The 24,280-nt window shown below is 47.3% G+C and overlaps 1 protein-coding gene across 1 annotated transcript in view; it reads right to left on the bottom strand.

Annotated features, from left to right (window-relative positions):
* RAB6B (RAB6B, member RAS oncogene family) overlaps positions 1-1,451 on the bottom strand; it is a 55,584-nt gene extending 54,133 nt beyond the window's left edge. The window contains exon 1 of the mRNA XM_044252334.1: positions 1,095-1,451. Within this exon, the coding sequence (XP_044108269.1) occupies positions 1,095-1,164 (70 nt within the window). The 5' untranslated portion in view covers positions 1,165-1,451. The remainder of the gene's footprint in view (positions 1-1,094) is intronic.
* Between the last annotated feature and the right edge of the window lie 22,829 nt (positions 1,452-24,280).

Here is a 24,280-nt window from a genome sequence, read left to right as displayed (position 1 = left end):
TGCTCTGAGAACCACTCCTTCCTACAGGTGTCAGAGGGGTCCACGCTCTTCAATCTGGTCCTCCCGCCTTGGGACCATCCCGGGTTTCGGAGATGCTTCCCTCAGGGAGGCTGCTGGGCGGCAAGGAAGCCGGCTGTCTTCCCCTCCCCCCCACCCCCACCCCCGCCCCTGGCCGGCTGCCACGGTGACCTCCCCTCCCCCAAGACGGGCGGTGAGCTAGGTGGTGGGGGTGGGAAGACTCCTCTGCCATCAGCGCTCTCAGGAGGGGTGCTGGGAAGCCAGGCAGGGCGTGTCGCCTGGTCCTTTCTCTGCCCAGCTCCAGGCTTCGCCGCCTCTCGGTGCGAGGCACCCCTGTACCATCCCCCAAATCTGCCTCGCACCAGGGAACCCTGGCCGTCCTCGCCCAGACCCTTAGCCGGAGAGACGCTCGCACACGCTGGCACCGGGCAGCGTCTAGAACCTTCCGTGCCCAATCCGACGTAGGCCAGGGGAGGTAGGCACCCTGTTCCCCTGCAGCCTGCGCCCGCTCTTTCCACCGGAGACAGGTGCCGGGCTTCCCCCACGGCCCTCTGCTCCAGGGCCTGGACGTGCCTGTCATTCAACATGGGTCCGGGCAGGGTCCGCAGGGAGCCCTCCGGCGAGACGCCGGCCCCGCCTCATTCTCCGAAGAGGGGCGCCCGTCCTCCCCCGGCCCCCGCCGGCTCCTGGCTACCTGCGCGGTCGCCCGCAGCCGGTGCCGCATTGCGAGGAAGCGGGCGAGCCCAGCTCCTTCACGCCCCGGCCGGCGCGGCTGAGCGAGCCGCCGCCCTCCCGCCTCCCCGCCGCGCTGGCCCCGCAGCGGCTCTAGCCCCGCACCCCACCTCCCACCCTCACCCCCACCTCGGGCCCAGCGCCCCCTCCATCCCTCCCCCGGGCCCCTCCCCTGCCCGGCCCGGCCCCGCCCGAGCCGGTCCCGACCCCCACATCCCCGTCCCTCCCCTCCACCCGGGCTTGGAGGGGCCTTTTCGGGCCGGGGCCGGGGCCCCCGCGGGGCGGAGGATGTGCCGGCGGGGGTCGACTCAGCGCCAAGCCAAGAGAATAAGCGGGGTACTTACCGCTCTGCTCCCCCAGGAACACCAACTTGAATTTTCTCAGTGGGTTCCCAAAATCTCCCCCTGCGGACATGGTGCTGGCAGCCGGGCCGTGCAGGAGGAGGAGGAGAAGCGAAGGAGCAGGGAGGGAGGAGGAGGGCGAGGGGAGGCGGCCGGCGGTGCGGGAGCCGGAGGGGGAAGGGCTGGCTGCGCGCGTCCCTGACTCCCCAGCTGCGTCCCGGCCCCGGCCTGCGGCTGCGTGTCCGGCGGCGGCGGCGGAGGAGAAGGCTGGGGCTGGGCTGCTGCGGGCGGCGCTCGCTGCTGTGCGATGGGCGCGCTCTGGACGCCCGAGGCGCGGCGCGGACAGCGAGGCGCGGGCGGAGCGGGGCGCAGGGACGGCGCGCGGGGTGGAGGAGCGCTCTCCCGAGCCGCGCGCCGCGGCCCCCCCTCCCGTCTCCCTCCTCGCCGGCGCCTGCGCTTTGCGCGCTCCCCAGCCTCTGATGTCATGCGGGGCCCGCGCCGCTGCGGGGCAAGGGGCGTCCGCCCGCCCACCCGGAACCCGCACTCGGCGGGAGAGAAGCTCCTGGCCGGGCCTCCGAGAGACCCCCGGACCCGGCCGTCTCTCGCTGCCTGTCTACGTCTGTCTTGCCTACTCCCTCGACCCCTCCTTTAAATCCAGAGAAATGACACGAAATTGTCAGGGGACATTTGTTTCTGGTCTTTTAAAACCTAGATGCCGGTCCCTTCCTCCACCTCCCGCGACGCCGATGCACGCTCCCCCACCCAGAAGACCAAAAGGAAGGGAGGATGGGAGAGACCAAGGGTGTGGTGGATCATGTGGGGGATAGACTGAATGGACTGTGACCCCATGGCGCCTCTAACCCTCCCTCCCTTCTCTAGATCCAGGTCCCTCCTCTGGGCGCCTCTGTGAGGTCATAGGTGTTCCGTTAGACCTCGCCGGCAAGAGAGGAGGACCAGAAAAGGTGCACCAATCTCAAGCCAACCGCCTCCACAGATAATTTTATCCTAAATCTGCTGTCCCTTGGGATACCTGAATATCAGCGTGGCCATCTCTGGACAGTGCTCTGGAGTTCCTGACTCTGGGGCCACCAGGCTGACAAGGCCACTGCTTGCCCTGGCAATTAGTTGTGTCTGAACAATTAGCTCCCAGAGGACGGCCAGGTTGCTTCCCATTCCCCTCTGCATTCGGCTGGCCCACTGAGGGACGAGTTGTGAGTGGGTGAGAGCAAGAAGCTCAGGTGTTATGATCACTCCCAGGACAGCCCAATGGTAAGGCATTCCCATTGATGGAGGTTTCACAAAACTGCCTCTTACCGTCCTAGTGCCACATGGTCTCCTTCTTTATAGCGGTTCGAAGAACATTTATTTATTTGGGAACAAGCTGTGTGTGTGTGTGTGTGTGTGTGTGCATGGGCACGTACATGTACACAGAGAGAGAAGAGTGAGAAGCAAACTCAACCCCAGAGATTACCAAAGGACAGTGGTTATCCTCTTTCCGCTGTCCGTGGCTTGACTGGGGTATCTCCCTATCTCCCTGATTTGTTTATCTTAAGTCCCTCTCTCACTGCTTGTTTGAAAACTAGAAGGTCCATGACAGCAGCTGTTGAAGGTCCACTGCACAATCTCAAGGACCTGAGAACTTAGTAAATAGTTGTTGAATGTTTGAGTGAATGTCTAAAATGCAAATCAAAACAACTGTTCTATTTCTCAGAGCCTCCCTTGCTTGGGAGCCCCAGGGATTGGAGGCCAGCACTCTGGGATATCTACCCCTCTGTGTCTGGCATCAGGCTCGGGGGCACCCTTGAAACTCCCACTCTCCTGCTCCGGGGGTTCTTGCCCTCTCGGGTGACTGCATCCAGCTTGGGGCTGAAAGAAGCTCTAGAAGGAGAGGAGGCTCCCATGCTGCCCCCCCTTCCTCCCCCTGAGCGGTCTCTCCACTGAAATTCCAGAGGAGTTACAGGCAAGCTGCCACCTGGGGCTGTCTTCCTGCACCCTCACATCCTGTGCTGAGGACATTGTCAGTGTCAAGACAAAGCCACTGAAATGTGACAGAAAAAGGGCCATCGCTTAGGTAAGCCTGGGCAAGTCCTATACCTTCTCTGATCACCTGGTCTTGGTGGTATGACAGGAGGCAAGGGTTAGATGGGACCCACGCCCCTCTGCACACCTAGAAGCCTCAAAGTCAGACCCAGCTGGGCTGACTATGGGCCAGGATGCCTCTGGGACTCTCAGGATTCTTCCAGTTCAAAGACGAAAACCCAGCTCCACCCACTTTAAGCACAGAAGACAGGTTGGCTCTTGTCACTGGAGCTGATACTGGTGTTATTCACAGAATGTGGTCATTGTGTTTGAAAGTCTGAGTCGGCTCTGCCCCATGTCCCCCTCCTTCTCCATCTTTTATCATTATTTGTCTCCCCTTATTTGGGGTCTTGTCCTTAACCTGCCCTAGAGGAGACAGGCTTTCTTCCAGTGGTAAAACATTGTGGAACATGGCCACTATGGCACTCAGTTTGGCAGTCCTACCAGAATGAGTTACTTCCACATAGTATCTTTGTGTTCTTTTGTGGTTTTTTTAGTTAAAGTTTTTTTATTGCATATGTACAATGTATATGTAAGTTATAAAGAAAACCTATCATTGTGAACGCCCATTGGGCATTCCACCCAGCTGGAGAAATCAAATGCTACAATACTTCTGAGGTCTCTAGCTATTTCCTTCCCCTGCGTCTTTTTCCCTTCCTCCCTCCTCAAGGCAGAAATGCACAACTCTGGCTTTTCTTTGGGCATTAGCGCATTTGGATGTGTCCTTCAACAATAGTTTGTTTTGTTTGCGTCTTTTGAACTTCATGTAAAGTATCAAACTATATAGTCTCTCTTATGACTTGCATTTTTCTTAACATTATGTTCCTAAGATGTGTCTGTCGACACATATAGCAGAGGTTCTTTTATCTTCACTGCTATTTCATGAACATTAGAGTGTATGCTCCAGTTTTTGTACCATTTCCAGTAAAATGTGTCCAGATAAAATTTTTTTAATTTAAAATAATTTTAGGGGCGCCTGGGTGGCTCAGTGGATTAAGCTGCTGCCTTTGGCTCAGGTCATGATCTCAGTGTCCTGGGATCGAGCCCCGCATCGGGCTCTCTGCTCAGCAGGGAGCCTACCTCCCTCTCGTCTCTGCCTGCCTCTCTGCCTACTTGTGATCTCTCTCTCTGTCAAATAAAATAAATAAAATCTTTAAAAAAAATAAAATAAAATAATTTTAGATTCACAGTGATACCATCTCCCATTGCCATCATACATTAGGGAAACCAGGAAATGAACATCAGAAAATGCCCAGAGTTTTCTTTGTGCTACTGCAAATGCTGCTGTAAACATTCTTTATGTCCTTCCTGATGCACCTGGGAGAAGTTTTTCCAAGATATGTATCAAGTAGATGCATTGAGGTATAGAACCAAGTATGTTTGATTTTAAGACAAACTGTTTCCCAAAGATTGTCCTCAGGTCACCTGCTTCTCCTTCTTCCCCTATATTTGTTATTTCTTTGAGAAAGTCTTGGCTAGTCTTATCCCTTTGCTATTATATATACATTTTTAAAATTAAACTTTTTATTTTGAGGTCGTTCTAGATTCACAAGTAGTTGTAAGAAAGAAGACAGATCCTGAGTATCATTTATCCAGATTCCTCCAGTGGTAACATCTTGCAAAACCATAGTACAATGACACAGCTAGGGTGTTGTCACCGATCCATCTCTGTTGCCACAAGGGTCCCTCACAAGGTCTTTTAATACCTACACCAACTCTCCTCCTGCTCCACCGTGCGCCCAGGGTGTTGAACGTCGAAGCTGACTCATTTTACTGCCGTGCACTATTGCACTGTGTGAATATATCGGTTAGTTATCCCTCTATCGCAGAGGGACATTTTGGTTGTTTCGAGTGTTTGCTTATTACAAATATTGCTGACTTGTCCGGAATCAGTAAATGCTCCCAGGGCAGAAGCAGTCTAAATGCTGAGCATACTTTCCTGAATTCCCATTTTCTCCGAGATCTCCAAGCTCCCCTGCCACTTCTTTACTACCTTGTTCTCTGTCTATTATCTTTAAGTATGTTTTTAAAAACTGTGCCCGTTTGTCTTGCTGTCCTGAATGAATTTCCTGTTCTTCTATCAGAAGAGGCACAGGTTTGTCTTCTTTGATTGCTTCTTGTTCTTTTGTTCCTTCTTTTCTTTTTTTTTTAAGGTTTGTTTGTTTGTTTGTTTACTTATTTATGAGAAAGAATGAGCCATAGGGAGGAGCAGAGGCAGAGGGAGAAGCAGGCTCCCCGCTGGGCATGGAGTCCGATGAGGGGCTCCATCGCTGAGATCACGACCTGAGCCGAAACTGAGAGTTGGACATTTAACCAACTGCGCCTCTCAGGCATCCCTTCTTCCTTCTTAATTTTAGCAATATTCTCTCATGTCTCTGAATATCTTTGTTATATTTCATATACTTATCTTGGGCTGTTGATCTGTCTGTGGTCTGCATTGTGTTGTCTGTTATGTATCTTTTTAGTGGTTTTACTCCTCAGGTCTCCGCTGACTCTGACTTGTGAACTCAGGTTTCTCTTGTGGTTATCAGCTGCCTGGTCAGATAATGGCGAGGGTGGGGGGGGAGTACGATTGAGGTCTGCTTTTGTCCCTCCAGTGAGTATGAAGGAGAGTGGGGATGAGCCCTAGAATGGAGAGCCTCAGGTACTCCAGAGTCGCTACTTAGCATCCCTTTTGCTTTCTTTTCACGGAGAAAGTTCTCTAGTCAGGATTCCTCTTTAAATTATTTGAAAGAAGACAAGCTCTTTTGACCCATCGGTCACCATTCACAAGGCGATCATCCACTGACCTTGAAATGGTCATCTGCCATCCATGAGCGTTTTGAGGACATTGGGACAGAAGAGTAAATGCCCAGCCATCTAGTCAGTCTGTGTGTGTTTTTGTCAGAATGTTCACCTTGGGCGTGGCTCTGATATGACTCTGACATTCCCAGGCAGCCAAGCTATACCCACTGATCTCTTTCTTCCAGTGGCAGAGGCCACCAGTCACTTTCCCTGGGAAATACGGGAGAGAGGAATGAGCAGAAAGGAGAGCCCCCCGTCCCCAGTCTTCTCTCCCCATCTCTGTACCTGCCACACCCACCTGAGACTGCTCTCAACTTTTCACACGAGTTCACCCTAGCTTGACTCTCCCCAGCAACCAGTCACGGTCCTTATGTTGTTTCTCTGTCTCATCTCTGTCATTTCTTTGTTGCTAATTGTTTTGGAAGCAACCAGAAGCTAAGGCTAGTTCTCTAGATTGTAGGACACTACTATCTCTCTTTCTTTCTCCCTCCTCCTCCTCCTCCTGGAACTCCTTGTCACCGTCATTAATGCCCTCTTCTTCCTCCTGCTCCTTTTTCTTTTTCTACTCGAAGTTTGGTTACAGTTCCTTTATCTCTACTTTTCAAAACACTCTGCAAGAGAGCCTTTAGAATTTGTTTTTATTTCTATACTCTTTTCTCTTGATTTGTTTTGACTTGTCTTTGTCACGAATAGCCTCAATCTAATCATTCTAACTGTGAATCACTCATCTGAGGCACAGAGCTTCTCTCATGTTCAGTTCTTACTGAGGTCCACCAAATGGTGCATCCAGGCTGCTGCACCGACACTGGGGGTGGGGAAAGTGAGGTTAAACTAGGTAGAAATCAGCAAGTCGTGTTCAGTGACTGCATGTGGATGGCGAGGGATCTGTGCAGTAGGTGGACTGATGGAAGGTTGAGACAGCAATAAAAACGTCAGGACAATGATAGAGGAGATCTAAAGGATTCCAAATATGGGCAAAAATTCTGCCTCATGGTCTGAGGTTGTAATCTTCGCTAAGGACTCTTCAATAAAGAGAGGATTCATTACTGTATGAACATTAGAAGTTTCAGTTATTGGGGAGATTACTGAAGGGCTCCGTATTTAATAGGGTACCATAAGACCCACAGTCTCTGTTGCAAGGATTTTTGTATGCATGAGAGAGAGTTAGGGACCCACAGTCCTCCTTATTGTGCTGGTGGAATGCTGTGGTCTTCTGTTGATGGCTGGGAAATGGAACAAGAGCAAAAGAGAATCTTAGAAGGAGACAACTCCCTATTCTATGGATATGGATATAGATACACTGGTTGGACGAGCAGATGAATTAATAGAAAGGATAAAAGGATCCATGGGAGATGGAATGGACTGATTTGGCAAAGGGTGGCTCCGTGGGTGAGTAGAGAGATAGAAGAATGTCGGGACCAATGGATGTATCTATTTATGTACCCATGTATAGGTGGATGGATGGATATTGGAGTAAATTAGTATGGATAAATGGATAGATAGGTGAATGGGAGGATGATGTGTTGATTGACAGATGAAGTCGGTGGAATGTCTGGATAGATGAATGGCTATGTATGTATGTATGTAAGTTTGTATCATGTATGTGTGAGTGAAATAATGGATAAATGGATAAATGGATACAGGGCTACACAGGTGAGTAATGATGGATAATGAGCAAATGTATAGCCGAACGGGAGCAGTGGATAATAGATAGATGACAACAGGGTGAGATTTGAAAGTGGGCCTTCATTTGCATTCTGACTTTGCACAGTAGCTGTATTACATTGGATAAAATCTTTTACTTTCTCTAAGCCTTGGGAAAAATTTTAAATTTTCAAGAAAACATAAGCTTCAATTTAGAGTAAAAAATTTAAGGGGAAGTATTGTTGAATAAAAGTATTTTTGAAAACAAAAACATTTGAGAAATATCACTAGCTGAGAGGGGATAAAGATTTTACTTGAAGTTAAATTTCTGTAAGTCAAAAGGAAGATTTCAAGAGTAGAGAAGCTGTGGTGAGATTTGGAAACATTTAACTATGAAGTAATATTAATAGAAAACATTTTACAGGCGCCTGGGTGGCTCAGTGGGTTAAAGCCTCTGCCTTCGGCTCAGGTCATGATCTCAGGGTCCTGGGATCGAGCCCCGCATCGGGCTCTCTGCTTGGCAGGGAGCCTGCTTCCCCCTCTCTCTCTGCTTGCCTCTCTGCCTACTGTGATCTGTGTCTGTCAAAGAAATAAATAAAATCTTTTAAAAAAAAAGAAAACATTTTACAAATTATAGTTATGAACTAAAATATAAGCGCTATTTATGTAAGAATATTAATGTCACAATAAGTGAAGATGTGGGGGAGGGGAAAGGAAGGCTCTGGATCTGACGTCCTCATTTTTCATTGCAGGGAGTCAAAGGATGATGCCTAAATCGAAGTACGGAATGTAAAAACAATTACTGAAGTTTCAATGTGTTTTTCCCCTAAATCTGTTTTTGTGATTATAAAAAGATCTTTAAAAAAATCTCATATCTAATATAACTAAGAAAAATATATCTAATATCTAAAACCATACCTAGTAAAAAAAACTCTAGTATCTAATATAGCTAATATGTATATAATTATTGTATGTTATATATAATTATATGATAATTTTATCTATTAGATATTATTAACATAATAATTAGATATAATCTTTTAGATTCCTTTTGATTTCTTCTTCCAGTTTTAAACACAAATGAAGTTAAATGTAATAATATTGCAAGTAGCATATATAAAGTAATCACATATTTATCAAAACCTTTCAGTATATCTATTTAGCCTTTCTGGAATACCCACATGAAAAGGTCCTCCTAATGTAAATGCTAATTATTTATGAATAGTGGCATTTGAATTTTTTTAACCCCCATGTGGTGCTTGAATAATTTATAATAAGTGTGCATTCTTTTTACAAGACTTATACTGGTTTTCTTTCATATAGAAAAGAAAATTTTTTAAAAATCACTTGCTTATTCTAATCTTGTCATCATTACCTTAAGTAGTTTATTTGCAGGAGTGCACTGTAATCTTCAGCCGTCTACCTCTAGAATTACCATTGATTTTCTTTGGAATGTAACCTCTCCTTAGGCCTTAGAAACTGCAATTCTTATTCTGTGTATTTGGTAGGGAAAAGTGTTATTTTTTGTATGTTCAGTAGAGAAAAGTAGTTATCAAGATGCTTGTAAAAAATTATGAATGTTTGCCTCAAATTGCAAACTATATTGGTGGTAGGAAATTGATTTTTTTTCCCCCAATTGATTTATTTTCAGAAAAACAGTATTCATTATTTTTTCACCACACCCAGTGCTCCATGCAAGCTGTGCCCTCTATAATACCCACCACCTGGTACCCCAACCTCCCACCCCCCCACCACTTCAAACCCCTCAGATTGTTTTTCAGAGTCCATAGTCTCTCATGGTTCATCTCCCCTTCCAATTTACCACAAAGCACATACCCTCCCCAATGTCCATAACCCTACCCCCCTTCTCCCAACCCCCCTCCCCCCAGCAACCCACAGTTTGTTTCATGAGATTAAGAGTCACTTATGGTTTGTCTCCCTCCCTATCCCATCTTGTTTCATGGATTCTTTTCCTACCCACTTAAGCCCCCATGTTGCATCACCACTCCCTCATATTAGGGAGATCATATGATAGTTGTCTTTCTCCGCTTGACTTATTTCGCTAAGCATGATACGTTCTAGTTCCATCCATGTTGTCGCAAATAGCAAGATTTCGTTTCTTTTGATGGCTGCATAGTATTCCATTGTGTATATATACCACATCTTCTTGATCCATTCATCTGTTGATGGACATCTAGGTTCTTTCCATAGTTTGGCTATTGTGGACATTGCTGCTATAAACATTCGGGTGCACGTGCCCCTTTGGATCACTACGTTTGTCTCTTTAGGGTAAATTCCCAGTAGTGCAATTGCTGGGTCATAGGGCAGTTCTATTTTCAACATTTTGAGGAACCTCCATGCTGTTTTCCAGAGGGGTTGCACCAGCTTGCATTCCCACCAACAGTGTAGGAGGGTTCCCCTTTCTCCGCATCCTCGCCAGCATCTGTCATTTCCTGACTTGTTGATTTTAGCCATTCTGACTGGTGTGAGGTGATATCTCATTGTGGTTTTGATTTGTATTTCCCTGATGCCGAGTGATATGGAGCACTTTTTCATGTGTCTGTTGGCCATCTGGATGTCTTCTTTGCAGAAACGTCTGTTCATGTCCTCTGCCCATTTCTTGATTGGATTATTTGTTCTTTGGGTGTTGAGTTTGTTAAGTTCTTTATAGATTTTGGACACTAGTCCTTTATCTGATATGTCATTTGCAAATATCTTCTCCCATTCTGTCAGTTGTCTTTTGGTTTTGTTAACTGTTTCCTTTGCTGTGCAAAAGCTTTTGATTTTGATGAAATCCCAAAAGTTCATTTTTGCCCTTGCTTCCCTTGCCTTTGGCGAAGTTCCTAGGAAGATGTTGCTGCGGCTGAGGTCGAAGAGGTTGCTGCCTGTGTTCTCCTCAAGGATTTTGATGGATTCCTTTCTCACATTGAGGTCCTTAATCCATTTTGAATCTATTTTTGTGTGTGGTGTAAGGAAATGGTCCAATTTCATTTTTCTGCACGTGGCTGTCCAATTTTCCCAACACCATTTATTGAAGAGGCTGTCTTTTTTCCATTGGACATTCTTTCCTGCTTTGTCGAAGATTAGTTGACCATAGAGTTGAGGGTCTATTTCTGGGCTCTCTATTCTGTTCCATTGGTCTATGTGTCTGTTTTTGTGCCAGTACCATGCTGTCTTGATGATGACAGCTTTGTAATAAAGCTTGAAGTCCGGAATTGTGATGCCACCAACTTTGGCTTTCTTTTTCAATATCCCTTTGGCTATTCGAGGTCTTTTCTGGTTCCATATAAATTTTAAAATTATTTGTTCCATTTCTTTGAAAAAGATGGATGGTACTTTGATAGGAATTGCATTAAATGTGTAGATTGCTTTAGGTAGCATAGACATTTTCACAATATTTATTCTTCCAATCCAGGAGCATGGAACATTTTTCCATTTCTTTGTGTCTTCCTCAATTTCTTTCATGAGTACTTTATAGTTTTCTGAGTATAGATTCTGTGCCTCTTTGGTTAGGTTTATTCCTAGGTATCTTATGGTTTGGGGTGCAATTGTAAATGGGATTGACTCCTTAATTTCTCTTTCTTCTGTCTTGTTGTTGGTGTAGAGAAATGCAACTGATTTCTGTGCATTGATCTTATATCCTGACACTTTACTGAATTCCTGTATAAGTTCTAGCAGTTTTGGAGTGGAGTCTTTTGGGTTTTCCACATACAGTATCATATCATCTGCGAAGAGTGATAATTTGACTACTTCTTTGCCGATTTGGATGCCTTTAATTTCCTTTTGTTGTCTGATTGCTGAGGCTAGGACTTCTAGTACTATGTTGAATAGCAGTGGTGATAATGGACATCCCTGCCGTGTTCCTGACCTTAGTGGAAAAGCTTTCAGTTTTTCTCCATTGAGAATGATATTTGCAGTTGGTTTTTCATAGATGGCTTTGATGATATTGAGGTATGTGCCCTCTATCCCTACACTTTGAAGGGTTTTGATCAGGAAGGGATGCTGTACTTTGTCAAATGCTTTTTCAGCATCTATTGAGAGTATCATATGGTTCTTGTTCTTTCTTTTATTGATGTGTTGTATCACATTGACTGATTTGCGGATGTTGAACCAACCTTGCAGCCCTGGGATAAATCCCACTTGGTCGTGGTGAATAATCCTTTTAATGTACTATTGAATCCTATTGGCTAGTACTTTGGTGAGAATTTTTGCATCTGTGTTCATCAAGGATATTGGTCTATAGCTCTCTTTTTTGATGGGATCCTTGTCTGGTTTTGGGATCAAGGTGATGCTGGCCTCATAAAATGAGTTTGGGAGTTTTCCTTCCATTTCTATTTTTTGGAACAGTTTCAGCAGAATAGGAATTAGTTCTTCTTTAAATGTTTGGTAGAATTCCCCCGGGAAGCCATCTGGTCCTGGGCTTTTGTTTGTTTGGAGATTTTTAATGACTGTTTCAATCTCCTTACTGGTTATGGGTCTGTTCAGGCTTTCTATTTCTTCCTGGTTCAATTTTGGTAGTTTATACGTTTCTAGGAATGCATCCATTTCTTCCAGATTGTCAAATTTGTTGGCGTAGAGTTGCTCATAGTATGTTCTTATAATAGTTTGTATTTCTTTGGTGTTAGTTGTGATCTTTCCTCTTTCATTCATGATTTTATTTATTTGGGTCCTTTCTCTTTTCTTTTTGATAAGTCTGGCCAAGGGTTTATCAATTTTATTAATTCTTTCAAAGAACCAGCTCCTAGTTTGGTTGATTTGTTCTATTGTTTTTTTTGTTTCTATTTCATTGATTTCTGCTCTGATCTTTATGATTTCTCTTCTCCTGCTGGGCTTAGGGTTTCTTTCTTGTTCTTTCTCCAGCTCCTTTAGGTGTAGGGTTAGGTTGTGTACCTGAGACCTTTCTTGTTTCTTGAGAAAAGCTTGTACCGCTATATATTTTCCTCTCAGGACTGCCTTTGTTGTGTCCCACAGATTTTGAACCGTTGTATTTTCATTATCATTTGTTTCCATGATTTTTTTCAATTCTTCTTTAATTTCCCGGTTGACCCATTCATTCTTTAGAAGGATGCTGTTTAGTCTCCATGTATTTGTGTTCTTTCCAGACTTCCTCTTGTGGTTGAGTTCTAGCTTCAGAGCATTGTGGTCTGAAAATATGCAGGGAATGATCCCAATCTTTTGATACTGGTTGAGTCCTGATTTAGGACCGAGGATGTGATCTATTCTGGAGAATGTTCCATGTGCACTAGAGAAGAATGTGTATTCTGTTGCTTTGGGATGAAATGTTCTGAATATATCTGTGATGTCCATCTCATCCAGTGTATCATTTAAGGCCTTTATTTCCCTGTTGATCTTTTGCTTGGATGATCTGTCCATTTCAGTGAGGGGAGTGTTAAAGTCCCCTACTATTATTGTATTATTGTTGATGTGTTTCTTTGATTTTGTTATTAATTGGTTTATATAGTTGGCTGCTCCCACATTGGGGGCATAGATATTTAAAATTGTTAGATCTTCTTGTTGGACAGACCCTTTGAGTATGATATAGTGTCCTTCCTCATCTCTTATTATAGTCTTTGGCTTAAAATCTAAGTGATCTGATATAAGGATTGCCACTCCTGCTTTTTTCTGATGTCCATTAGCATGGTAAATTCTTTTCCACCCCCTCACTTTAAGTCTGGAGGTGTCTTCGGGTTTAAAATGGGTTTCTTGGAGGCAACATATAGATGGGTTTTGTTTTTTTATCCATTCTGATACCCTGTGTCTTTTGATTGGGGCATTTAGCCCATTAACATTCAGGGTAACTATTGAGAGATATGATTTTAGTGCCATTGTATTGCCTGTAAGGTGACTGTTACTGTATATTGTCTCTGTTCCTTTCTGATCTACCACTTGTAGGCTCTCTCTTTGCTTAGAGGACCCCTTTCAGTATTTCCTGTAGAGCTGGTTTGGTGTTTGCAAATTCTTTCAGTTTTTGTTTGTCCTGGAAGCTTTTAATCTCTCCTTCTATTTTCAATGATAGCCTAGCTGGATATAGTATTCTTGGCTGCTTGTTTTTCTCGTTTAGTGCTCTGAAAATGTCATGCCAGCTTTTTCTGGCCTGCCAGGTCTCTGTGGATAAGTCAGCTGCCAATCTAATACTTTTACCATTGTATGTTACAGACTTCTTTTCCCGGGCTGCTTTCAGGATTTTCTCTTTGTCACTAAGGCTTGTAAATTTTACTATTAGGTGGCGGGGTATGGGCCTATTCTTATTGATTTTGAGGGGCGTTCTCTGAACCTCCTGAATTTTGATGCTCGTTCCCTTTGCCATATTGGGGAAATTCTCTCCAATAATTCTCTCCAGTATACCTTCTGCTCCCCTCTCTCTTTCTTCTTCTTCTGGAATCCCAATTATTCTAATGTTGTTTCGTCTTATGGTGTCACTTATCTCTCGAATTCTCTCCTCATGGTCCAGTAGCTGTTTGTCCCTCTTTTGCTCAGCTTCTTTATTCTCTGTCATTTGGTCTTCTATATCGCTAATTCTTTCTTCTGCCTCATTTATCCTAGCAGTGAGAGCCTCCATTTTTGATTGAACTTCATTAATAGCTTTTTTGATTTCAACTTGGTTGGATTTTAGTTCTTTTATTTCTCCAGAAAGGGCTTTTATATCTCTGGAGAGGGTTTCTCTAATATCTTCCATGCCTTTTTCAAGCCCGGCTATAACCTTGAGAACTGTCATTTTGAACTCTAGATCTGACATATTACCAATGTCTGTATTGATTAGGTCCCTAGCCTTTGGTACTGCCTCTTATTCGTTTTTTTGTTGTGAATTTTTCCGCCTTGTCATTTTGTCCAGCTAAGAGTATATGAAGGAGCAAGTAAAATACTAAAAGGGTGGCAACAATCCCAGGAAAATATGCTTTAACCAAATCAGAAGAGATCCCAAATCGTGAGGGGGGATTTCTCCTCCCTCACGATTGGGTGAGGGATCTCCTCTGATTGGGATCTCCTTTGACTGGGATCTCCCAATCTCTTCTGATTGGGATCTCTTCTGATTTGGGGATAAAAAGAGGTTCAAAAAGAAAGAAAGAAAAAAATAAAAAAAGAATTAAAAAAAAAGAGATTGAATTAAAAATTCAATCAAGAATTTAAAAAAGAATTAAGAAAAAAAAAAGATTGAAGAGATTAGGATCTCTTCTGATTTGGGGATAAAAAGAGGTTCAAAAAGAAAGAAAGAAAAAAAAGAAAAAAAAAGAATTAAAAAAAAGAAAATGAATAAAGAAAAGTATAAAAAAGAAAAATATATATATATATTAGATAATCTAGTTAAAAAACGTTAAAAAAGAAAAGGGTAAAAGTTATAAAAATTTTTAGCAGAAGAAGTGAAAAAAAATGAAAAAGAAAAAAATTAAATTAACTGCAAGACTAAAAAATCACAGGCAGAAAGCCATGAGTTCTGTGGTTTGTTTTCTCCTCCTCTGGAATTCTGCTGCTTTCTCCTTGGTATTGAAACTGCACTCCTTGGTAGGTCAACTTGGTCTTGCCTGGATTTCTTGTTGATCTTCTGGGGGAGAGGCCTGTTGTAGTGATTCTCAAGTGTCTTTGCCCCAGGCGGAATTGCACCGCCCTTACCAGGGGCCGGGCTGAGTGATCCGCTCGGCTTTGCTTTCAGGAGCTTTTGTTCCCTGAGCGCTTTCCGTAGAGTTCCGGAGGACGGGAACACAAATGGCGGCCTCCTGGTCTCCGGCCCTGAGGAGCCGAGACCCCGGGGCCCCGCTCCCCTGTGCGCCCTCAGCGAACAGCTCCTAGTAACTCGCGTCTGCCTAACCTCCTGCTGCGCTCCGAGCTCACCGAGCCTGCGGCCGGTTCAAGGCAACTCCGAGCTCCGAGCTTACTGTCGGCTCTGTCTCTGCAGCCGGCTTTCCCGTTCCAATACCTGCAAGCTCTGCGACACTCAGACACCCCCGATCCTTCTGTGACCCCACGGGACCTGAGGTCACGCCGACCCCGTGTGGGCTTCGCCCCGGTTTAGCCTCCGGAGCGATGTCCCTCAGCGGAGCAGACTTTTAAAAGTCCTGATTTTGTGCTCCGCTGCTCCGCCGCTTGCCGGGAGCCGGCCCCTCCCCCCGCGGTCTATCTTCCCGTCGCTTTGGATTCACTTCTCCGCCAGTCCTACCTTTCAGAAAGTGGTTGTTTTTCTGTTTCTAGAATTGCTGTTCTTCTTCTCTTCGATCTGCCGATGGATTTGCAGGTGTTTGCAATCTTTAGATAAGCTCTCTAGCTGATCTCCTGCTAGCTGAGGTAGTCTCAGCCTGCTACTTCTCCGCCATCTTGACTCCTCCCCCGGTAGGAAATTGATTTGCTCACAACCACTTGACAAGTAATTCTTGACTATCCCCTCCGATCTTGTTTATAATTAATCCGAGAGTTTATAAAATAAGGAGAGTCCCCTGGCGAATACAAAATTAACGGTAAGATTTCTTCCTTAAAAATATTTAGGCAAGAATTTGTAGCATATGTATTTTAAAATAAAACATAGAGTCCCTTTTTAAAGATTTTATTTATTGGTCAGAAAGAATGAGAGCACAAGCTGAGGGAAAAGCAGGCTTCACACTGAGCAGGGAGCCAGAGGCAGAGCTCCATCCCAGGACCTGGGGATCATGAACTGAGCCAAAGGCAGATGCTTAACTGACCGAGCCAACCAGGGTCCCCACACAGAGTCTCTTTGAGGGCAATTATGGAATCCCGGCCAGATGGACAGGACGCCTGGCCTCCCCGGCATGGAGCTTTATCTCGTGGGATGTCGAGGATACACTTCCCTGCCAGCGCACAGCTAGGAGGGGCTGATTTTGCTGTACAATCATTTAATCACATATAGAAAGGAAATGCCAGCTCGCCAGCCAATTAGGTTGAGGACCAAAATTTTAGAAACTTGGTCACGAGGTGAATTTAAGGTTCTAGCTGAGAGGTCTTATACTAGCTTCCTACGGCTGCTGTAACAAATGACCACCACTTTGGTCAGGCTTTGTTCTGATGAACAGAGGAGAACAGAAAATTATTCTTACAGTTCTAGAGGCCAGAAGTCTGAAAGTAGGATCACTGGGTTGACATGAAGACCTTGTTAGGGCTATGCTATCTCTGAAGATTCTAGGGGAGAGTGGTTCCTTGCTTCTTCCCATTGCCTTCTCTTCCGTGTGGGATCTTCTGCCTCTCTCTTATACGGACACTTGTGATGGTATTTAGGGTCTGCCAAGATTATCCAGGATAGCTCCCCATTTTAAGATCCTTAAATGACACTTGCAAAGTCTTTGCCATATAAAGTAACATTCACACCTTCCAGGGGACTGGACATATCCTTGGGGGCTAACATTCAGCTTACCATAGGTGATAAGATTAAGAAAGCTAGGAAAGTTTCTCTTCCCTCAAACAGGTTTCCATCTCAAAGCTGGGAATGTGCCACCGTACTCAGATCTGAATTGTGAATCCCCCACCTGGGAAGTTTCCATTGCTGTCCCAGGCCAAGGCAGAGGGTCCGGCTTTCCTCAGGCCTCCCTTTGTGAGGCCCCTCTGCAGAGAGGATAAAACTTCAGTCAGAGAAGACACCTGTGCTGGCCGGCTTGAGTTTTTGCTGTTTGGGATCCTTGTAAGAACAGGAAGGCAAAAGGGGCTGTGCTGATCCACAATTGGCCAGTCTAGGGCTTTCATGCTTCTGGCTCCAACTTGTTTCAACAAGAGTCAGTTCCGACCACATTGTCTCTTTCCTTTTCTTCACTGTGCACAGGGCATTTGAATGGGGGCATCATTCACATTTCAATGATAAGACCCACAATATAGGAGCCAGAATGAAAAGGAGGGGCTTACTGTGCATGTGCCAGGGTGTGTAACCTCCTCTCTGGAAGTCACCTTTGGCTTTCTACCCCCGAAGATCTCCATGCTTGACTAAGTCATGTGGGTTGAGAGGCCCTTCTGGCACTGGGTTAGGTTGTTCCATTGTTTAAGTGGGAAAGATGCTCCCCATCAACACGGTGAAGTGGGAAGTGACAGGAGGGTGTGTCTCTAGGGATTCTCACTCAGCACATATGAATCACGGCCATATGAGGTTATCTACCCAGAGATGCTGAATAATATTCCAAGGGTATTCAAATAAACAGTACGGCAATCTGTGGATTCCTGACTCATTATCTTAACAACCAAAGGCTTGATGAACATTTCGTTCTTCCTGCCTATCCCCCAAGTGTCCTTATAGCCCCAGGGGGTCCATTTTTGCAATCCTATAGAAAGCCAAGGGAAAGAGTGTGATTTTAAAACTCCAAGATGTGTGTAAGCATATTAAATAAGTTTTAAAAATTTATGGGTAGAGAACGGACTTTATAAAAAAAAAACTTTGCTCCTGAAATAGGTAGCTTGTGGGGATAAAATTAAACTATTAATAATTAAGCTTCCATTTAACAAGTAAATATTGTGCTCTGACAAGAGAGAACAAATATATGCAGATATTTTGGGGGTAGAAAGCTATTAATTATAACATTTTAAGTTCCAGATGAATTTCAAACAATAAAGATTAAAATGTTATTACAATTTATGCTGAATGTTAAAACTGATAATCCTATTTCTTCTCACATAATTTTTTGCCCTATCAGACAGTGCAGACTGAGCAAGTGGGGAATTAAAAAAAATCATTTCTTTTATTTTACTAAGTTAAAAAAATCAGACTTTTGGCTCAAAGCCATCTCCGTCTGAAATAAATCACAGGGCAGGTGGTAACTTGCAACATGGTACTACTGGCCCTCGTTTAAAAAAATCATAAATATAAAAGTAAATTGGTAAAAGTTTTATAATGGAAAAGGCTTTCCATTTGAGGGCATTTTAATACAAAGATACTTACAATACTTAAAAAGATGGTACAATATTTTACAATAAAACCATGCGTGTAAATCTAAAATGTACTCAGAACCACCAATTCAAGCAACCTTGGGAAAATCAAATCGGAAGTGTGAGTTTGACTTTAAGGACGACTCTGTGTGTGCCCCCCTCCCGCCCCCACCGGGGTTGATGGTGGGGCTACAGCGGTGCACAACTGAGATACATGCGTGATCTGTAGGCATTTCATTCTGCAAACTGGAAGACACGAGGTACAGAAAGCTCAATGAATTCTCCCCAAACCATGGACCCACCATGATTCCAAAAGCAGGACATGGCTGCAACCACAGACCCCTCTCCTCGTGCCTCCACAGTGCCTAAGCTTTCCCCCTTTGTTTTCTTCTGTCTCCAAACCTTGGGTCCGATCAGCCAGAAGGCTGGGGCGCCACGAAGAGCGGTGGGAGAGTCTGGGAGAAGGGGTCCGGCCAGAGAGACGGGGAGCTCAGTTCGGACGCCGCTCTCTAGCGCCCCCCGCCGGCAGTCCTCCGCCGGCTCCTTATTTCTCAAGCACCTCCCTTCAGGCCTTTTCTGAGAGGCTCCTGGATTTTCAGTGGCTCCCCTGGACTCTTTCAGGGCGTGTGTATGCGTGGAAATTGAAATACCCATAGCCGGTGGTGTGGGCCCCACAGCCACCCTAGGAGTACAGGGACCATCTAAAGGAGTGCTCTGTACTCAGCTCCAACCCCTTGTCATCTGGCAGGATTGCTGGCGCCCAGGGGTTTTTTCAAGAAAAAATCCAAAATTCAAACACTCCCCACGTTTCTCAGCAAACTTGAAAACGGGAATGTCCTGTGGTCCTATCAGAACCCAGACACCGTCGGTTCCCAACATCTGCTTTCTAACAAGGCGCATTCTGGCCCCGGCATCAGCTCCAGCCCTGGGGTCAGCACACAGCAGGGCTGCTGCAGCCTGTGGGGCCTGGGGTGCTCTGCTGCTCACAGGCCTTTCCCTCAACTCTGGACCCACAAGAGCATCCCAGCTCTGATCTTTTCCAGCACCGGTTCCCCCAGCAGCCATAATGACAAGAAGGAGGCCTCTAGGGACGCCTGGGTGGCGCAGTTGGTTGGACGAGTGCCTTCGGCTCAGGGCGTGATCCTGGAGTCCCGGGATCGAGTCCCACATCAGGCTCCCAGCTCCATGGGGAGTCTGCTTCGCTCTCTGACCTTCTCCTCGCTCATGCTCTGTCTCACTGTCTCTCTCTCTCAAATAAATAAAAAAAAAAAAAAAAAAAAAAAGAAGGAGGCCTCTTTCCGTAGAATCCACCTTGCCAGCCAGGCTCCCCTTTCCAAGTACACCTGCATCCCCAGCGGCCTTTTATTAAATAACCCAGAAACCTGGTTGCATCTTGCCTCTGTTAAGCTGTCAATGCCTTCCCATTACCCACAGACAGCATCCAGTTGCTAAAGAGGGTGCACGTGGTACAATGACCACCCATTATGCTCCGGCAACTTGTAATGTGCACTCCCAGCCCCTGCTTTCCAGGCAAACATACCACAGCTTTCTTACCTGTGAACCTTCACTCCTGCAGCCCACTCTGCCCAGAATAACCCCATTCTGAGGCCTTGCTCAACAAACTTGCCCTAGCCTTCAAGGTTCAGCTGGAGTTCACGGCCTCTACTCTTGCTCCCTGCCACCCCCACCCCCCACCCCAAGCAACTGGCCTCTCTGAGCTTTGTGGAAGCCCCATGGACCTGCTCTTCCCCCTGCATTCCAATGCAGGTATCCATCTGTCTGTACTTCACGGCACTGCTGCACCTGTAACAGATTATTAGCAATTGCCATGCAATTTGCGTGCCTTCTTGGTTATGTCTTTCTTGCTTCCTGAACTGTAAATTCCACAGGGGGAAGGGGTTCTGTTTGTCTTGTTCACACCACAGGCTGGTGCCCAGTGTTTGCTGGATGTCTGATTCTACAGGATGGGCCACTGGATTACTCCCCAGGTGGCGATGCCCAGGACACAGACACAGTTTTCTTTCTGATGCCCGCTCCCATTTCAGGGCCAGGCCCTCGAATGTGCTCTGGGGACGCAAGCAAACAGGGGTCGGGGGACCTGAGCTCCCTGCAGCCGCGGAACGGTGGTCCCCAGAGGGCGACGCTGTGGAGAGGCTGTGAGGACTCCACATTGCGGGCTGGCTGGGTGGCCGCTCTGCTCACAACAGGTCAGAGAGCATCAGGAAGCCGCCTGCGCCCTTTGGTGCTTCCCGGCATCTTTCCCTTTGCTTTCCGTGTTCTTTAATGTGTTCACTACACATTCGTGCTGAAAATACAGATGAACAGACTAAATGGTGCTTTGTTGCCGAGCGGGAGAAAGGGACATCTCCTTACGGCCATGAGCTGTGAGCTGGTGCCCAGATCCCAGGCCACTCCGGGGCGCCAGGGTAGGCGGTGCGGGACTGGGGTGGGCGTGAGGAGCGCGTGAGGACCAAGGGCGCCCGGGCGGGGGCAGCTGCGCTGCCAGAAGCCGGGCGGAGTGCCGGATCGCCGCGCGGAGCCGTCCGGGCCGAGCGTCCTTTGCGTTCACCGGGCGTGGTGCCTCCACCGGGCTCCTGGTAGGGCCCGGGCCCAGGGACGGGCGCGCCCTCTGGTGGCCGACCGCTACTCTGCGGGCTCGCGCGGCCCGGCGGGGCCCGGTTCTCAGCGGATCCCAGCGCCCGCCTGCCCAGCGCGTGCCCCCTTACGGCAAAGGAGAGAGATGCAACCGAGACCGCTGTGCGCCGCGCCTCAGGCTCCTCGTCTGTGAAACGGCAGAATGGTGGCATACTACAGGGCTGCAGTGATGATTCAGGGTGCTCGCCTGCCTACCGCACTTGGGACGGCGTCTGAGCTGTCGGAGCCCTGAGGTTCAAGAGTCCTTCTGAAATCTCCGTGTGTCCGGAGAGGCTCCTTGGGTCAAGGAGCCAGACAGAAACAGTGTGAAATTGGCCTGGGTCCTTTCCCATTGTGGACTAAAAGGAGAGCTTCTGTCACATCCAGCCATCCCTGTTCCTCTTCTGTAAACTAGGGGTAGTGAGGTGTAATGTGGACCAAGGTTTAAACAAATGTTAGTCCCTATCTGGGACTTCTGAGGTCACTTCTAAGGATTGGATGTCTATAAAAGGGGATACCTCTTGTATCTCACACTGAAGGACAGCAGAGTAAAGATAAAGGGGTTGGCAACGATAGGGGACTTAAATTAGTTGCTTTATTTGGCCTGGAGATGAAGCCTTTCAAATCCCAGCTCCATGGGCTCCAGGGCCCAGGTGGTCAGAGGGAGGAGGTGGGAGGGAAAGGATGGACACAGAGCAGCTTTCACCCCACCCTCGGCTGGGGCGGCTTTGGAGCATTGACCAAGGGTGAGGCTGCAAATGGGTGGCTCCTTCAAGCGCACGACGTAGGGGCTCCCTGAGTGTGTGGGGCAGGGCTGGTGTGTGCTGGGAGTACAGTAAGGCAGCCCCCTGAGGGTATTGCATGGCCCACTCAGGTGCCCCTTTCCAGTGTAGACTCCAGAAGGAGACCCTGAGCTAGGAGCACCTTCCTGGGATTGGTTGGCTGGGGCTCTGAGGCTCTTCTCCTAGGCCTTGACAGAGGAGCCAGGACTTGGCTGGCCTTACCACTCACAGCCTGCCGTAAGCCAGCCTCCAAGAGCCTCCAAGAGCCTCTAAGCCTGGATCCAGCTGCCTCTCCATGTCTTATGTCTGATCTTCTTCGTGGGTCCTGTGGTCCATGGTTTCTCAGAGCTTGCCCAGGTTTTCCTGCTTCCTTCCCGCTGCCTGGAAGGTCTTTGCACCTTGTAGTCTCTTGAGATCCAGTTCATCCTTCAAGACCTGGATCAACCCCCTTCTCTGATCTCTCAACCAAATGAGCGCATAGCACTTGAACTTTGCCCTCCTAAGAGCCAGTCTTATTCTGGCTCCTAATAAGCCCCTGAAGGCTAGGGACCATGTGTTTGTCATCTCTGGTTCTCATCTGCATTAGGTACTAAGTGAACAAATGGAGGCACAAGTGACAGCTAGAAGGCGGCCTCATTTTTTCCATTCCGAGGATAGGATTAGCCATACTGACCTTCCAGGGCCGGTGGAAGTTCGGGCTGTGGTTCCTCCAGGGCACGTCAGCTCACCCCTCTTCCTTCCCAGGGTTGCTCAGACAGCTGTACTTCTCTTTGGCTTCTCAGCCTCCCTAGGAAATCTCTCCCATCTCAAGAGAACCTTCCTGGGACCTGCCTCTCTCTCAGCTGCCGCCCCAGCTCCCCTTCCTCTGCTTCCTTCCCCACCTCCCCACGTCTCTGCAAACTGCCTGTGGGCTGGGCCTTGCCTAGAAATCATCCCATCCCCTTTCAGAGCCAGCATGGAAGCTGCCTCCTTTGGAAAACGATTGCCCCTTCCCAACAGCCTGACAAAGCTGGCTTAAAGGTGCAAGAGCACAGCGTCACCCAGGTTCACCCCTGATGGTAGAGGTTTCTAGTACTGTCCGTACTGCTTTCTGATTCTTCTGAGCTCACGGGATTATCTTTCCTCACTCCCGTGACAGCCAACATGCTGGGGGCAGAGGTGGAGCGTGTCACCTTGGGTCCAGATTTGACTTACCAGTGCGGGACCTCTGAGGACTTTCTGGGCCTGCCTGGTCAGTGCTGGTGGCACGGTGTGACATGGAGGGACCCCGGCATCCAGGCAGATGGCGTTGCGGAGCCACTGCCCTAGAGAGCCAGCGGGACCCACAGGAGACTTTGAATGAGCAAGAGAAGGGCTCCTGTTATGTCCTTTGACAGACGAGGATGGTGACCATGGCTGGCCCTGCCTATCCTGACTGAATTCCAGTTAGAGGAGCTGGCTGGATGAGCGGCTGGGCAGCAAAATCCCTGTGCATTTTAGTCAGTGTTACTGACTTCAAGGTGTGGCAGGACCTGAGGTGGGCGGGGGGGTGCAGGGGCCTCAGCAAGCCGAGTTGACCCCTGTGTTGTGTGGGGATGAATGGCAGGGTGTGTCATGGGAGAAAAACTTTCTCTAGCAATTTGCCAAGGGCTTGCCTGGGGCCTGTTTACATATTTAATCTCTGAGGAAAGGTTACAATGAATCGGGTGCTATTGGCAGGAGATGGACCTTTTCCCCAGGTATGTAGTTCCTATGGTTGGAAAAGAGGATTTCTCCTTTGGATTTGCAGAGTTTCTCTGTCTGTCTGTTTCTCTCTCTCTCTCTCTCTCTCTCTCACACACACACAGCCCCTGCCAGTCTCGTCACTTCGGGAATCTGTAATATGATATTTTAGTAACAATCTGAGACAGCCACATTCAGCCCCCAGCTTAGCTGTATCTCTCCACCTCTGGGAGGGCTTGGAGATCACAATGTGGCTTTGTTTCCTAATCGAGAATCTGCTAACCTGTCACCAGGTGGAGGTGTTCCCTTGAAGGTCTGTCTATGTGTAGCTCTCTCTAGGGCCTTTTTGTCTTGAAAGCCTTTTCCTCTTTGTCCATTTTCTCTGTGACTCTCCTTTAACTCATGGTGCTATGGGGCAAAATCGGCCCTGTGAGATGAGCATGGTAATGTTCTTGCTACTTGAATGGAAGGTGGGGGTGAAGGACGTTGTACCTGGTCCTCCCCGCCTCCCTTCCCCCTTACATAGCCCTCAACAGATTCCCCTACCTCATGGGCCAGTGAATTTCAGTGGGAATAGAGGGGCCTCCCCCTATTTCAGAATCTCTCCGTAGGGAGGCTGGGGCTGCCTCTGAGTCTGGAGGAGAAAGAGCTGGCAGCGTGATTTAAGTCTAGACCCTGCTAGGTGTCATTTGGGTAAAGTAGGCCACAGTGATTTCC

The sequence above is a fragment of the Neovison vison genome, chromosome 6 (assembly GCF_020171115.1).
Source record: "Neovison vison isolate M4711 chromosome 6, ASM_NN_V1, whole genome shotgun sequence".
NCBI lineage: Eukaryota > Metazoa > Chordata > Mammalia > Carnivora > Mustelidae > Neogale > Neogale vison.
Note: the sequence above shows the minus strand (reverse complement) of the source record. Positions and strands in the feature narration are given on the sequence as shown.